General features: G+C 35.5%; 1 protein-coding gene across 1 annotated transcript; it reads right to left on the reverse strand.

The window, feature by feature from the left end:
- Positions 1-1,607: 1,607 nt before the first annotated feature.
- On the reverse strand, positions 1,608-5,274 carry Burs (Cuticle-tanning hormone bursicon). The gene is made up of 2 exons (XM_089865818.1): positions 5,006-5,274; positions 1,608-1,928 (listed from the first exon to the last, which is right to left on the reverse strand). Exons 1-2 carry the CDS (start codon positions 5,270-5,272, stop codon positions 1,683-1,685), a joined length of 513 nt encoding a protein of 170 aa, XP_089721944.1. The 5' UTR covers positions 5,273-5,274; the 3' UTR covers positions 1,608-1,682.
- Positions 5,275-13,254: the final 7,980 nt, after the last annotated feature.

The raw sequence follows: 13,254 nt of genomic DNA on the forward strand, positions 1-13,254 counted from the left end.
AGATTATCCTAACTTGTACCTGATTAATTGTGATCTAGATTATCCTCATTTGTGCCAATTTGTTGTAAATAAACTTTCCATTTGAAAAACAAAAAAAAACTCTTTCTCTCTTTCTCTCTTTCACTCTTTCTCTCTTTCTCTCTTTCTCTCTTTCTCTCTTTCTCTCTTTCTCTCTTTCTCTCTTTCTCTCTTTCTCTCTTTCTCTCTTTCTCTCTTTCTCTCTTTCTCTCTTTCTCTCTCTCTCTCTCTCTCTCTCTCTCTCTCTCTCTCTCTCTCTCTCTCTCTCTCTCTCTCTCTCTCTCTCTCTCTCTCTCTCTCTCTCTCTCTCTCTCTCTCTCTCTCTCTCTCTCTCTCTCTCTCTCTCTCTCTCTCTCTCTCTCTCTCTCTCTCTCTCTCTCTCTCTCTTTCGAAAAGATTTATGTATTTGAAATACATTTAGCATTTTCAACAGTCAATTTCCAAGATGTCGACCAAACTATCAGCAGCACGTCTTCAATATTCAATAATGATGTTTAGACGGTCTTCAACATAATTATTACCAATGTTCATACTTTTTGAATAATATACTGCATCTAAATAACATTCTCGGCGGCCATTTTCCAACATGGCTATACTATCAATATTTTACTTTGAGCTTCACACAGCTCTGATTATAATATGAGTAAATTTCCATAATTTTCCAAAAACATAGTGAAATATACTACACATAGCATTCACGGCTACCATTTTGCATTATGGCGACCAAACTATCATAAGCAGAGCTGTAAAATTTTACTATTATGTTCATGTGGTTCCAATTATAATGTGTACTGATTTTCATAATTTTCGAAGAAGAATGTGGAATACATTGTAGCTTGCAATCCCGGCGGCCATTTTCCAAGATGGCGGCGGAAGCTCGCGCTCTACAGCAGGGGACTCTAAGTATATTTTTTTTGGGTCAAAATAACACACGTACCAATTTTCATCTTTATGTTCAAATGTTCTAGGTCAAACCCTAAAAGTCCTGGGTTATGAGGGGATCACCATTCCCTTGAAGAAAAGTTATCAAACGTCAAGGTAAAGAGAAAGCCTGGACTATGATAAGATAGGTAATATTTTTCAAAATATTTTTCAATAAATAGTTGGAATCCTACTCTCTAAAAACCTTGCTAAAAATAAAATACAACATTTATTTCAATTAATTTAGTTACAATACATTTTAAAGATTCCTTAATCAAGCTTCAATTGGCTGAAGCAAAATAAATAATTACCAATAGTCTATCTACGTGTGTACAAAAAGTGAAAGTAAAATTTTATAGTAACAACAATAAAACTTAAAGCCACTGACAATATAAATCTGAATACACTTGCACAGATAAAGAGACAGATCCTTAAATTATACTATTTGAACTTAATTAACGTTAACCAAGCCTCTATGCTTCTTAAATGCGGTCGCGTATATTAGTAATTATTAATTTTTGTTAACGTTTTTTGCATTTTAAAAATTCCATAAACATTGGGATAATTTTGTTAAGTTCAATATTAAACTTTAGAAACTTTATTAAAAATAACTAAAAAAACGCGATGAATTTAAAAAGTAACTAAATTTCTACTTTTTTTGGCACCACTTAAACTTTGGTTCTGAAAGCTGCACCCTGCAAAATTTGGTTCAAACTAGTCCAATTTGAATGGAATAATTGACATTATATAACAGATATATCCCTAACTTCGTTGCTTTCGGTCAACCTAGCTTCCAGTTCTGGCAAAACGCTGGCTTCGTCAACAGTCGTGCAGGGCCGACACATGCAATCAACGGGAGCTCTTGTAATGATTTTGCGAAATCTTGGCGTTGATTTTGGGCAAAATATTCCAACGGTTGCCTCTCGCTCCCCCATTTCTTGGCAACACATACAAGATCTTTCAACTTGCCAAAACCGAGAGGCCGAGACCTGTAAATTTAACTGTATCAATTTTCTGTTGTTTATTTGAAATGGAGCTTAGAACGTATTTGCATTTAAAGTTAACTTTCGTTCTTTCTTGAGTTATCGATTTTAAACTCTCAATAATCGCAAGAGAAAATAGAATAGAGTATAATACTTTTGCCTCCGCGTGCTGCGCCTCGAGACCCCGCTCCCATGATAACCTCCTCACAGCTTTCAGAGAGAGAAAAATAATTCCAGCAAAACAGAGTACGGGCTTAGAGGCGGTGGATGAGGAGTGGATCCCTCGCCCAGAATTCGGTGAGCACTGAGCAGCGCTACTTTACAAAAACACTATATCTAACCTCTAGCCTCGTGATTGGCTGCTTGAAGTTTTAGTGGGGTAAAAAACAGGACGACCCTCAAACGAGGTAGAAAGCAGGGCAAAAGATAAATTTTCACCCAAGTATTATACTCTTTTCTATTTTCTCTTGATATTAGCTCCAAACAAATAAGCATTTTAAACTCTCAAGTTTAAAATGTCCATTCATAAAAAATTTAGATTTAACATTGAATTTTCTTGAGCTGCCGACCTCTAAACTCTGAACAGTTTTTAAAATGGTGTGTCCTATTTTTGCTTGTGTCTTATATACCAAATTCCACAAATAGCTATAGCCTGTTTAATACCGGCGATGAATTAAATTCACTAACATGAATAACGATGTCTAGCATTACCCAGTAGTCTACTCTCAAAAAGCGATAACAGGAGCAAGATTTTTTGCGAAACTCGAGTGATGTAATTTTGTGACCAGAAAGAAGCAAACTTTGTTCTATGAACGTTCCTTAAGGGTTCTCATAGCAGACGACACAGCGAATTCAATTGTTGCGCTCACGTACGCGACCTGGTCCTCTAGGAGGATATAGAGGTGAGGGAGTCTTCCACTGCCCGTTCTTAGAGCTCAGGTTTCGGCCTCTCCGATGGGAGATTCGTGCACGCGCACCTAGTTACCTTGATTACGCGCATCACATGACTACGCAAATCCAATTCAAAAAATAGATGGTTTTTCATGCTAGCTTAGGCCTTTGAAGCAACGCTCCCTATATTATGTGTTCACTGCACATGTAGAGATATTTTTAATTTTATCGGGCGTTAATCCATCTTAAACACTTATCTAGTTGTGTTTTTGGTGTAGTGAAAGAGTAAAACTTCAGTTTTAACTAAGAACCATAATTTACTATTAATAGAAAATAAAATAACGATAAATGTTCCGTTAAAGCACTAAAAAAGTGCAGCGCGACGTGTTAAAGTAACAGGCGGCTCCATTATCACCCCTAGCATGCTGGCTAATCTTCTGGACACGAATTTTACCTTGCCAAAGGCAGGAACCAATCAGACCTAATGCACTAGGTCCCATTGGTTCCTGCCTTTGGTTTAACTAGCCTTTGGCAAGCTTTGCCAACGTGTAGCAGAAAAGGCATCTTTCAGGGGCATCAACGGAGCCGCCCTTTGCTTTAAGCCTTTAGAAAAAATTTAAACAAACGAACAGTCAACGCCCGATGACGATGTGCGTGGATCTAGGTGCGCGGTTAAGAATCTCCCAGAACGAGTGAAAATGGGGGGAAACCACGGCCGATAATCTGTAAGCGCGTTACAATGGGAAAACGGGCAGTCGAAGACTCCTTCACCCCTATATCCTCCTAGATGTAGGCCGAGCATCTTGCGTTCATGAGCGCAGTATTCGAGTAGACTATGCAGATTGACGTGGTTTTGTTTACGATTCGTAGACTTGTTAGGTGATGTATTCGTTAATACTTGAGTAATAGTTTAAAATGTCGGAAAGAAATAATGAACTCTCAAATGTCATCCTAATGAGCGCCTTTCATAAATTTGACGATTTGGAAACCGTTCAAGAAAACTAGCTTTCGTCTGTCTTTCAAACCAAACACGAGTACTGTTAGCTTAGCTTGCAAGTAACTAGGCTACAACAAATTAAGTGAGATGAGTAATAGTGGCACCTATATTATATTGCCATATGTAGTCCAATACCGTCAAAGGCAGAGAGCTGCCATTACTCTGTGGCAAAACCCTTTTTAAGTCTTTTTAGAATTTTAGGATCGTCCTTAGAAAATAGGTTCTATCTATTTACCAACCATTTCCAAACTAAAATGCACATCAACTTAACCAGTTCCATTCCATATTGGTTTTTTCCATCCATTCCCGATCCGAACATGTGATATTAGTAGAAAAACCATCCATTCACACGGATTTCCATGGTTACCGCGGTAAATGGAAATTTACCGTTTCCATGCAGCTCTCTATATTCTACTACTTGAATATATATAAATATCTGCATAATGAAACATTAAAGGAAATACCTCCGAATGATTTTAAAACTCAATTTAGTCTGAAATTTCATGGATTATTTTAAATAAGTACCTCCAACCAATCGCGTAACTCCCTGCCCTTTCGTTAACAAAATTCTCGTGACTAGATCCGTGTCTCGCACCACGATTATCACATCGCGCGCAAATATGATCAAATCTCGCCATAAATTTCATTCGACACGGAGCGTGCCACGAGAAATTTGTTAAGCGATTGATCGGAGGTTCTTATTTAAAATAATCCATGAAATTTCAAACTAACTGTAATTTGAAAATCATTCGGTGTTATTTCTTGGATGTTTCACGATGCAGATTGGTCTTTTAATTAGTAGAAGAATCGATAAAAATCACTTGATTTTCGATTTCACCCTCCCTTTAATAATAATGCTGTTTTGAGAACAGCTCATCTTAGAAAAGGCTATTATTGTAGCTATATTCCAAGTTTATTATCTCTAAACCAAATCAATTAAAACTCTAAAATTACATTCAGACCATCCACGCGAATTCTTTCTCTAATTTCTCGAGTTTATATTTTTAGGATGCATGGAGTGAACTAAAATTTCGATTCGAGAAACGTTTTTTTATTGAAGAGCTCTGACCGCTTACGTTACTCAAAAAGACTCAGCTCTCGCAATGATAACTTGACCAGAAAACATTGAAACCCATAGGATCTGAAAACATAAAACTGGACGTATAATTACAACCAAGAGTGAAATTTGGCTAACCTGCACATAGGAGGAGCAAGTACCCTGGCAAGCAAAGGACGGTATTGGTTTTGGTACACAGCCAGGATGTCTCAAGACGTGTATAACCGGTCGTAAATGACACTCTTCTCCAACGGCTCGAGTTTCTTGGATCAAATTTGGCAACAAGATCAACACCAGGACAAAAGACCCAATTCTCAAACCACAATTGGTTTGACTTAAAGTCGACCAAAAGGTTTGTGCACTTTTAAACATCGTAAAATGGTGTTTCATAACGATCGAAATCATTTTCTTTCCTTTTATTAGATAATTAATATTTAAAACCTGTAATAATATTTGAAGGTTTTATTGATATATTGAAAACTATTTTACCTTGGTATATGGGAAAGAAAGGCGTTTGGAATAGCTATAATCATAAGTTTATCATGCCTCTAAGTAGAGATATGGCTGCTACTCCTATGGCAATAGTATTTAATGAAACCTATACTCTCTCCGTATCATTTATCACCTCAACTTCAATACAAAATGTACTGCATAGCCTAGCGTTTCTTTTATCCCTTTTAGAATGTTTCAGGACTAAAACTGCCTCTATCTCACGAGAGAGAGAGAGAGGGATTTTGGGGTTGCTTAAGTTAAATTCGTTCCCCCAATGCCTGCCTATACGAAACGTAAAAATCTCCTTTATCCAGTGGATTATTTTATTCATGTGACCCATTTAGTAATCGTCTCGACCGTTTGGTGGCTGCACCGCGACAGGAATTTCAAAACTTTCTCTTCGTATCTTAGCGCTATACGAGTTCTGATGTCTCAGTAGCCTGCTAAAGATGCCCAGTTGTAACCCATATTTGTGTAGTTAGAGGCATGATAAACTTATGCTATAATAAATAAATCTTGACGAGACAGTGGAAAACGGTAAAACCACTAAAGACTCGATCCAGGCCCATAAACCTAAATACCTTATATTAATTACATTTGCCAAATTGATTCTGTCTACGTGATGAAACTTGTTTAATTTCGGAGAGCGGGAGAAAACCACCCATTAATGGAAAATAGTTGCGGTTTGTCGCAAAAAATCTGTGTCTACATTTTATTAAAAATTTGTTGTATTTAGAAATGTTGTCTGCAATAAATCGCCTTGCATTTCATCATCCCAAAACCACGCGGCATTTTTACGGCTTTAATTAGTAAGAAATAATATTATGATTTCGGTCATGGGCTGAGTAGCTCATAAATAGAAGTAAAACGTTTTCCAAGACTCGAGAAGTGACTGAATTTCACTATAAAAAGAAAGGTCATTGAGAAGGTTAATATCGTCATACGCTTGACAAAAATTGAATTAGATATTCTAGAGGGCCGGTAGGCCCTTCTAGATAAGATCCCACACCCTCCCGTAATGTTAAATGAAAATTCACAGATTTTCGTCGATTTTCCCATAGGAATAACATGGGGTTTTTGGTGCTCCTGTACATCGAATCATTTAAAAACTGCATGGAAGTTAGCTTTCGGAATACTTTTAAATTAACAAGTAACTATTCAAGGTGTGCCTTTTTCAAGTTTCATCAAATTTAATTAAGTCTAAGTATGTTAATTTAATTAAAAATGTAAGTACCTCAAAAGATTATTCTACAGCAGACGACGCTAATTGTTCGTTACTCTACAGTAGACGACGCTAATTTGCCATTTCACCGCCCTGAAACTTTAACTTGATATTTTTCAATAAATATAACACTATATTTATTAAAAACTTCTCTGGCGGGTCTAATTTTCGTTTAATTATGTGTCTCGGTTGAAATTCTATACTTAAGATACCTTTTTAATTTATATTTTAGATGTTAGTTTCGACCAAGGCTTAAGTTGCCTTACTTAGGCCATGGATTTATAATAGAAGCTTACGCTTCATGGATATTTCCCTGTAGCCTTCAGTAAGGCATTTTGATTTTAAACACATTTATGTCACAAAAATTCGCGAGGGTGGGGACTGGGGGGCTGATGACGTAGAAATTGAGGCAAACTTTTTTCTTTTGGCGCGCGTGCACGCGCGCTATTCATAATTAGAACTCGATCACGTGAAAAACTTCAACCCCCCTCTGAATTTGCCTCAAATTGTACGTCACAAACGCGCGTGCCAGGCTGGTACTATTTCAGACGAGGAATAAATGTTGTGCGCGTTTTAAGCATAGATATAGTAAAACTATAAAGGGTCTAGATCCACTTCGCTGGCTTAGGCTTAACGAAAAAACGCGGAAGGGGCAACGAGCAGACAGCCGCTATTTTCTGGGGGTAGCCGTATAAAACGCCATCTATCGGGAACTTTCGAAACTAAATTAAAGGATGAGCTTAGAGTAGTGGCACTCTATGTTAACCCCCTATAGGGCATAATAAGTCAAACCCTCGGAGATGCCATTACTCCATTTTATACGAGCTAAGAGCGGAAAAACGTTTTTTATAAATTTTACACCTGTAAAATCTTTTAAAAAACACTTGGAACTTGTATTTCTACTTTTTTTCAAGGAAATACCACCGTTTTCTGAAGGTAAGAGTCTTTTTTTATACATTTATTAGTAATAAAAACATTTAAGGCGAGCTAAGCCTTGGTCATGGCCATAATGTAGATTTGCACATAGAGAAAAGAGGCTGTACGCTGAAAACACGCTAATCACTAATCTGCCATGGATGAACCATGAATCTGCCGTGTTTTACAAGACCAAGGCTTAGCTCGCCTTAAATGTTTTTATTACTAAAAAATGTATATAAAAAGACTCTTACCTTCAGAAAACGGTGGTATTTCCTCGAAAGTAAGTAGAAATACAAGTTCCAAGTGTTTTTTAAAAGATTTTACAGGTGTAAAATTTATAAAATACGTTTTTCCGCTCTTAGCTCGTATAAAATGGAGTAATGGCATCTCCGAGGGTTTGACTTATTATGCCCTATAGGGGGTTAACATAGAGTGCCACTACTCTAAGCTCATCCCTTAATTTAGTTTCGAAAGTTCCCGATAGATGGCGTTTTATACGGCTATTCCAGAAAATAACGGCTGTCTGCTCGTTGCCCCTTCTGCGTCGACCTCCCATTGAATTGTGTATCTACCCTTTTAATATATCTATGGTTTTAAGGTGAGTGAAATATCCAGGAAGCGTAAGCTTCTATTATAAATCCATGCTTAGGCAGACTATTGAGTGAGTCTATGCAATGGGTGATTGTAAAAGCTGGAAGGATAGATGGATCAGTGTTGGAAATAAGGATATTTTTAAAACTGGATCTGTGGCCTAGGTATTTTAATTAAAATAACTGTCCACGGTGCCAATCACTGTAAACGTACAAGGGCAGTGCACGCAATGTCATGGATAATTGCAATCGTAAAGTGGACTGTAAAAGATACGGCTTTGATAGTTTAAAATAGTTTCAGGTTTGTTTTGAAGTTGACTATAAAGCTCGGGTTCTAAAACGAATTGTGAGCCGTATCATATAAGAATTAGTAGAAGTGTAGAACCATTTTTAACCTCGTCCTAGAAGTGAAAAATTTCGCATTTCAGGCAAATATTATTTTATAATAGATTAATACAAATAAAGACTGAAGGAGCAGATATTATATAAAAAGGACTTGGTTTGCCCAAGCCTAAAAAACAAAACGATAAGAGTTTTTTCCAGTTGACTGAAGCGCGGATATTTTATTTTTCTATATAATTTTAAAGACAATCTGTATTTTACTACTCTTTAATTCAATCTCCTGATTTTACTGGTAATGGATTTATTTCCAATAAATTAATTGAAATAAAATATTACTTATCTCAGATTTTTCATGATAAAATTTTTACGAAAATGGAATAGTTGTTGAAAAATCTGAGATAAGATATTTTATTTCAATTAATTTATAGGAAATAAATCCATTACCAGTAAAATCAGGAGATTGAATTAAAGAGTAGTAAAATACAGATTGTCTTTAAAATTATATAGAAAAATAAAATATCCGCGCTTCAGTCAACTGGAAAAAACTCTTATCGTTTTGTTTTTTAGGCTTGGGCAAACCAAGTCCTTTTTATATAATAGTATCTTAGACGCTTGCACAACAAAACGTGTCATCACAACATTTGATAATCTTTGGAAGCTCGATTTCCCCATGATTGTACTTCCCTTCTATTGGTTCTACGGACTACCGAATTCAATTTAAAATCAAGTATGTTTGTGTCATTTCCATTATTTACCCCAAGTTATGCGCTGTGGTTTCAAGGGTAAAATGGTATAAGCGTATGTTACCAGTAACCTTCACGGTATAGGTTGATTGTCCCAAAACAAGGTCTCTCATGAAAACCGCAGCAGAAAGTTTATTCTAGTTATAACCGCTTTACTAATGATAATGATTTTAGCCTTAGAGGTTGGGAGATTCCAGAGAAGTTTTAGTTTTACTGTTTTAGAGGCTATGGTCCTTGCCCTACCCAATTGATCCACTGGCGTCAGGATTTCGCGAGGCTCACACTTAAGTTTTCTTCATATTTTTCGTCACTTGATTATTATTCAATTATTCTTAATCGACCGTTAAACATTATAGAATATCGGAACAGCCTACAACGTGACATTTTCAACCATTTCTAACTTTTCCACCAATAGCAATAAGATGATCAGTTAAAAGTAATTTTTGCGGTGGACACAGTCACGTTGAAAAAATTTAAAACATTTCAATTTTTTTTTTAAGTTTTTGCTTCAAAAAGTTGCAAATGTATTAAGAGAAATTCCTTATAGGAGGTGTTACCCGATTTGTAAGGTTCCTTACCTCCATTTTACCATAAAACAATCTACATTTCCAAAATACCACATTCCTGACTATGTATCCTCTAAGGAATTTAATCGATTAGGGATTAATCGTTTTAGTTAAAACGCGAAAAGTCCCGCAAAATTGGCATAGGAAATATATAAATAGTAGATTTAGTAAAAATAATGCAAATTAATTTCATTATTTCAGAAAAGTGGTTAACCTTTCTTCTCCATATTTCCAAAACATATTTAGATAAATTAAAAACTAACACTTACGTATGAAACTCGTTGTAGACCTTTCAAGCAACCAACTGAATTTTTTTACAATTGTTAATTTCTCTCGATAACTGTTTAGAAGTATTGCGATTTAAAAAACATGTAATAGTTAACAAAGTTCGCGAAAAACTAGTTGCATTCTTTTTAGACTTTCTTTTTTGTAGTTTAAAAAAATCTACTTCGTCATAAATGAGGAGTAATGTTTCTGTCTTGGTGGGATCGAAGTTTCGAGTACGAGCGCGCGATTGTAAAGATGACGACCAAGTGGGCTCCTAGAGCCAACTTGTAACTCTCCATTCATGCTTTTCCTGATCTCCCCTCTCACTCTATGGCGCTTTGATCCAGTTTCTCCATTACCTAAAATTCTCGCCAATCCCAGAGAAACCGAGATGTAAAAGAGCGAGGAGATTTAAAGTAGAAAAGCTGGTCCGTTTTATAATCCTGCTGAGACAACCCACCCGTTGATCTTAACATCGGCATAACCATGTTACTCTTAAGTGATATTTACAATATTTTAATCCTTAACTGACCATTTATAAGCATCAGGCTTAAATAAAGTAAGTTGTGAGGTGTAATTTAGGTCTAATTTTGAAAATGTATGATTAAGCGCAGGGAAAAACTTTAATATAGAAACGTATTATTCAAATATAGAGAATTGCACGGTATAAATTTTTCTCTCTGTAACTCTTAATACTAACGAACATGCCATTGATTTAAGCCTGAGCCTGTTGATCAGTGGATCATTTTCGTAAAATGTTAGGATTATAAAAATTGCACTTGCTAGACTAAAATTCATCTTGTATTAAAATTAAAGTTTTCGCTAATTTCAATACTTTAAAAGAAAATTATCAGCCCTTTTCATGAAAAGTTTGATTACGCTCTTTTAAAGTATTGAAACTAAAATTCCGACTATTGTATCCTATGAAGGTGGCTGGAGTCATGGCAGTATTTGGTTTCGTTTCAATTGAACGCTATCGCAGTGGCACTCGCCATGATTGCACATAGTATAAATGCACTATGTGGAAGTTTAAATTAACTATATGCATGAATGTATACCTATATAAGCATTAAAAGTTCGTATTGATTAACTAATAATTAACGCCCAGCTCAAACCGCTCTTACCTAGAAAGCTGAAAGTTAAAGGTACACAATAAAAAAAAATTCGAATCTACAGATATCTTGGTAAATGGAGGCCAAAAATGTAACAAAACGTTTATTATTATTGTAAAAGTTAGGGCTTCAAAAGATAAGAAGGTAAACCCTATGTACGTATTTACTCTGAGTGAGTGTCCCCTCAACGGAACTGTGCTGCTGTCCCATTGGGCCGTATCCCACTGGACCGAATGTACAATTGGACCATATATTGCCAAATTTTGCGATTTTATGATGGTAAAATTTTCAATGCTATTAAAAGATGAATAAATTTTTTATGCATTTTTTATAAACGACATTAAGAATGCTTCTTTTAGGATATTTTTTTAAAATCAAAAACATTCTTGCTTTATTAATTACGTCTATCTCACTTAGTTATATAAATAGTTATTGCAATGATTAAATCCCAAGTTTTATAGCAAGAATCCTCCGAAGCTAGGATAGGCTAACCTAGACTGACATGTAAAACAAGCAATATTTTGAGGCAGATGTTTATTTTTCAAGGAACTTAATAAATAAAGCATTTTTTCTCGGAAAAGGCCTGTGTTTATTATGCAAGGAACTTAATAAATATAGTGTTTATTGTTCAGGAACCTCAATATAGCATATATGGAAAAGGCCCACGTTTATTGATCAGGGACCTCAATTAATATAGCATATTTGGAAAAGGCCTGTGTTTATTAAGCAAGGACCTTAATAAATTTAGCGTTTATTGTTCAGTGACCTCAATTAAAATAGCATTTTTGGAAAACGGTGGCGTTTATTGTGCGAGAACCCTAATTAATATGAGTTTATTGTTCAAGTACCTTAATTAATATCGCATTTTTGGAAAAGGCCTGTGTTTATTATACAAAGTCCTTAATTAATATAGCATTTTTGGAAAAGGCCCGCGTTTATTATGCAGGGATGTCAATGAAATGTTTTTAGAAAGTCAGTGCGGAGCCTCCGAAATGAACTAGGCCCATGCATGTCAAATTTTATGAGGGGAAATATCCAGTTTGTTAATGAAAATATTTTCACCATATATGTGTACGAGATGGCGATTTTATTCGGTTGGGACAGGGGTCTTCCTTAAATTATCGTTGATATTTTAGGGGTCAGTCATAAATTTTTTATGATAGAGAAAAGTTTTCATCCTAAAATTAACGTAAATGTTTTTGGGGCTATTCACTTTTTATTGAATCTTTTGGTTAGATTGTATGAAACCATGATTCTTTATATAAAATTAGATGTTAAATTATTTCAACTAATATAATTCAGAAAGAGTAATAAAAACGAATACTTACAATCCGTGACCTTGGCCCAAATACTTAAGCAGTCGACAGGGTCAAGGGGTTGAATTTTGTTTATTTTACGGTACTATAAGCGTCCCAAGCGTAAAACCACGGCGAACTAAGTTGGTTAAAAAATATTCTCGCCTCGCGACACGCATGGGCCTAGCTCATTTCGGAGGCTCCGGTCAGTAATGCTATCAATTGCTAACCTAACCTCCCTCTAACCCAAACCCAACAATAAATCTTAACCCTAACCAAAACCTAACCCCACAAAAATATTAACCTAGTTTAAAAAAAATAAGTCAAAATGTTTTAAAGGTCTTTATTTAAAATATTTGCATATTTTTATTAATTAATTGTTCACCACACTGTAAAACGAAGCTGCAACTAAGTTCAAATTACATTATAAAATTAAATGATATTAATATTAAGCAACTTACTTTCCCTTTCGAAGATTCGATCTTTGGTCAGTCGTACGATGTTCAGATACTCTTCCACAACGTTATAGTGAGTGTACAAAAGCTCACATTGCTAAATTAACTTTAGAAGAAGCATTATTTAACACTATGAGCAAAAAATATTCCCAATAGAAAAATTTCGAATAGGTAGAAACTGCACAATCGCCGGTATTTAAAATCATACTTCAGAAAAATTCGGTCGAATGGGATCCTATCCAATGGGAGAACACCAGAACGTTCTCCGAAAAGAACTGTACCCTTCTTAACTTCGGAAATAAGACTTCGGTAACAGAAAATATAAATATTTTACTCTCTTCACTACAGTGGCATTGTGGCAATAAAAAGACGAAATAATCTCGCA

This window comes from Phalangium opilio, unplaced genomic scaffold, assembly GCF_054372755.1.
Source record: "Phalangium opilio isolate 3A_F unplaced genomic scaffold, DU_Popi_V2 ptg000017l_1, whole genome shotgun sequence".
Lineage (NCBI taxonomy): Eukaryota > Metazoa > Arthropoda > Arachnida > Opiliones > Phalangiidae > Phalangium > Phalangium opilio.

What these genes read in the sequence shown, in the direction of transcription:
- Burs (XM_089865818.1), bottom strand. Translation starts at nt 5,272, where the DNA reads ATGATTTCGATCGTTATGAAACACCATTTTACGATGTTTAAAAGTGCA. An exon ending in CTTGCTCCTCCTATGTGCAG is followed by an intron (nt 1,929 to 5,005) that starts GTTAGCCAAATT and finishes TTAAATTTACAG; the next exon opens with GTCTCGGCCTCTCGGTTTTG.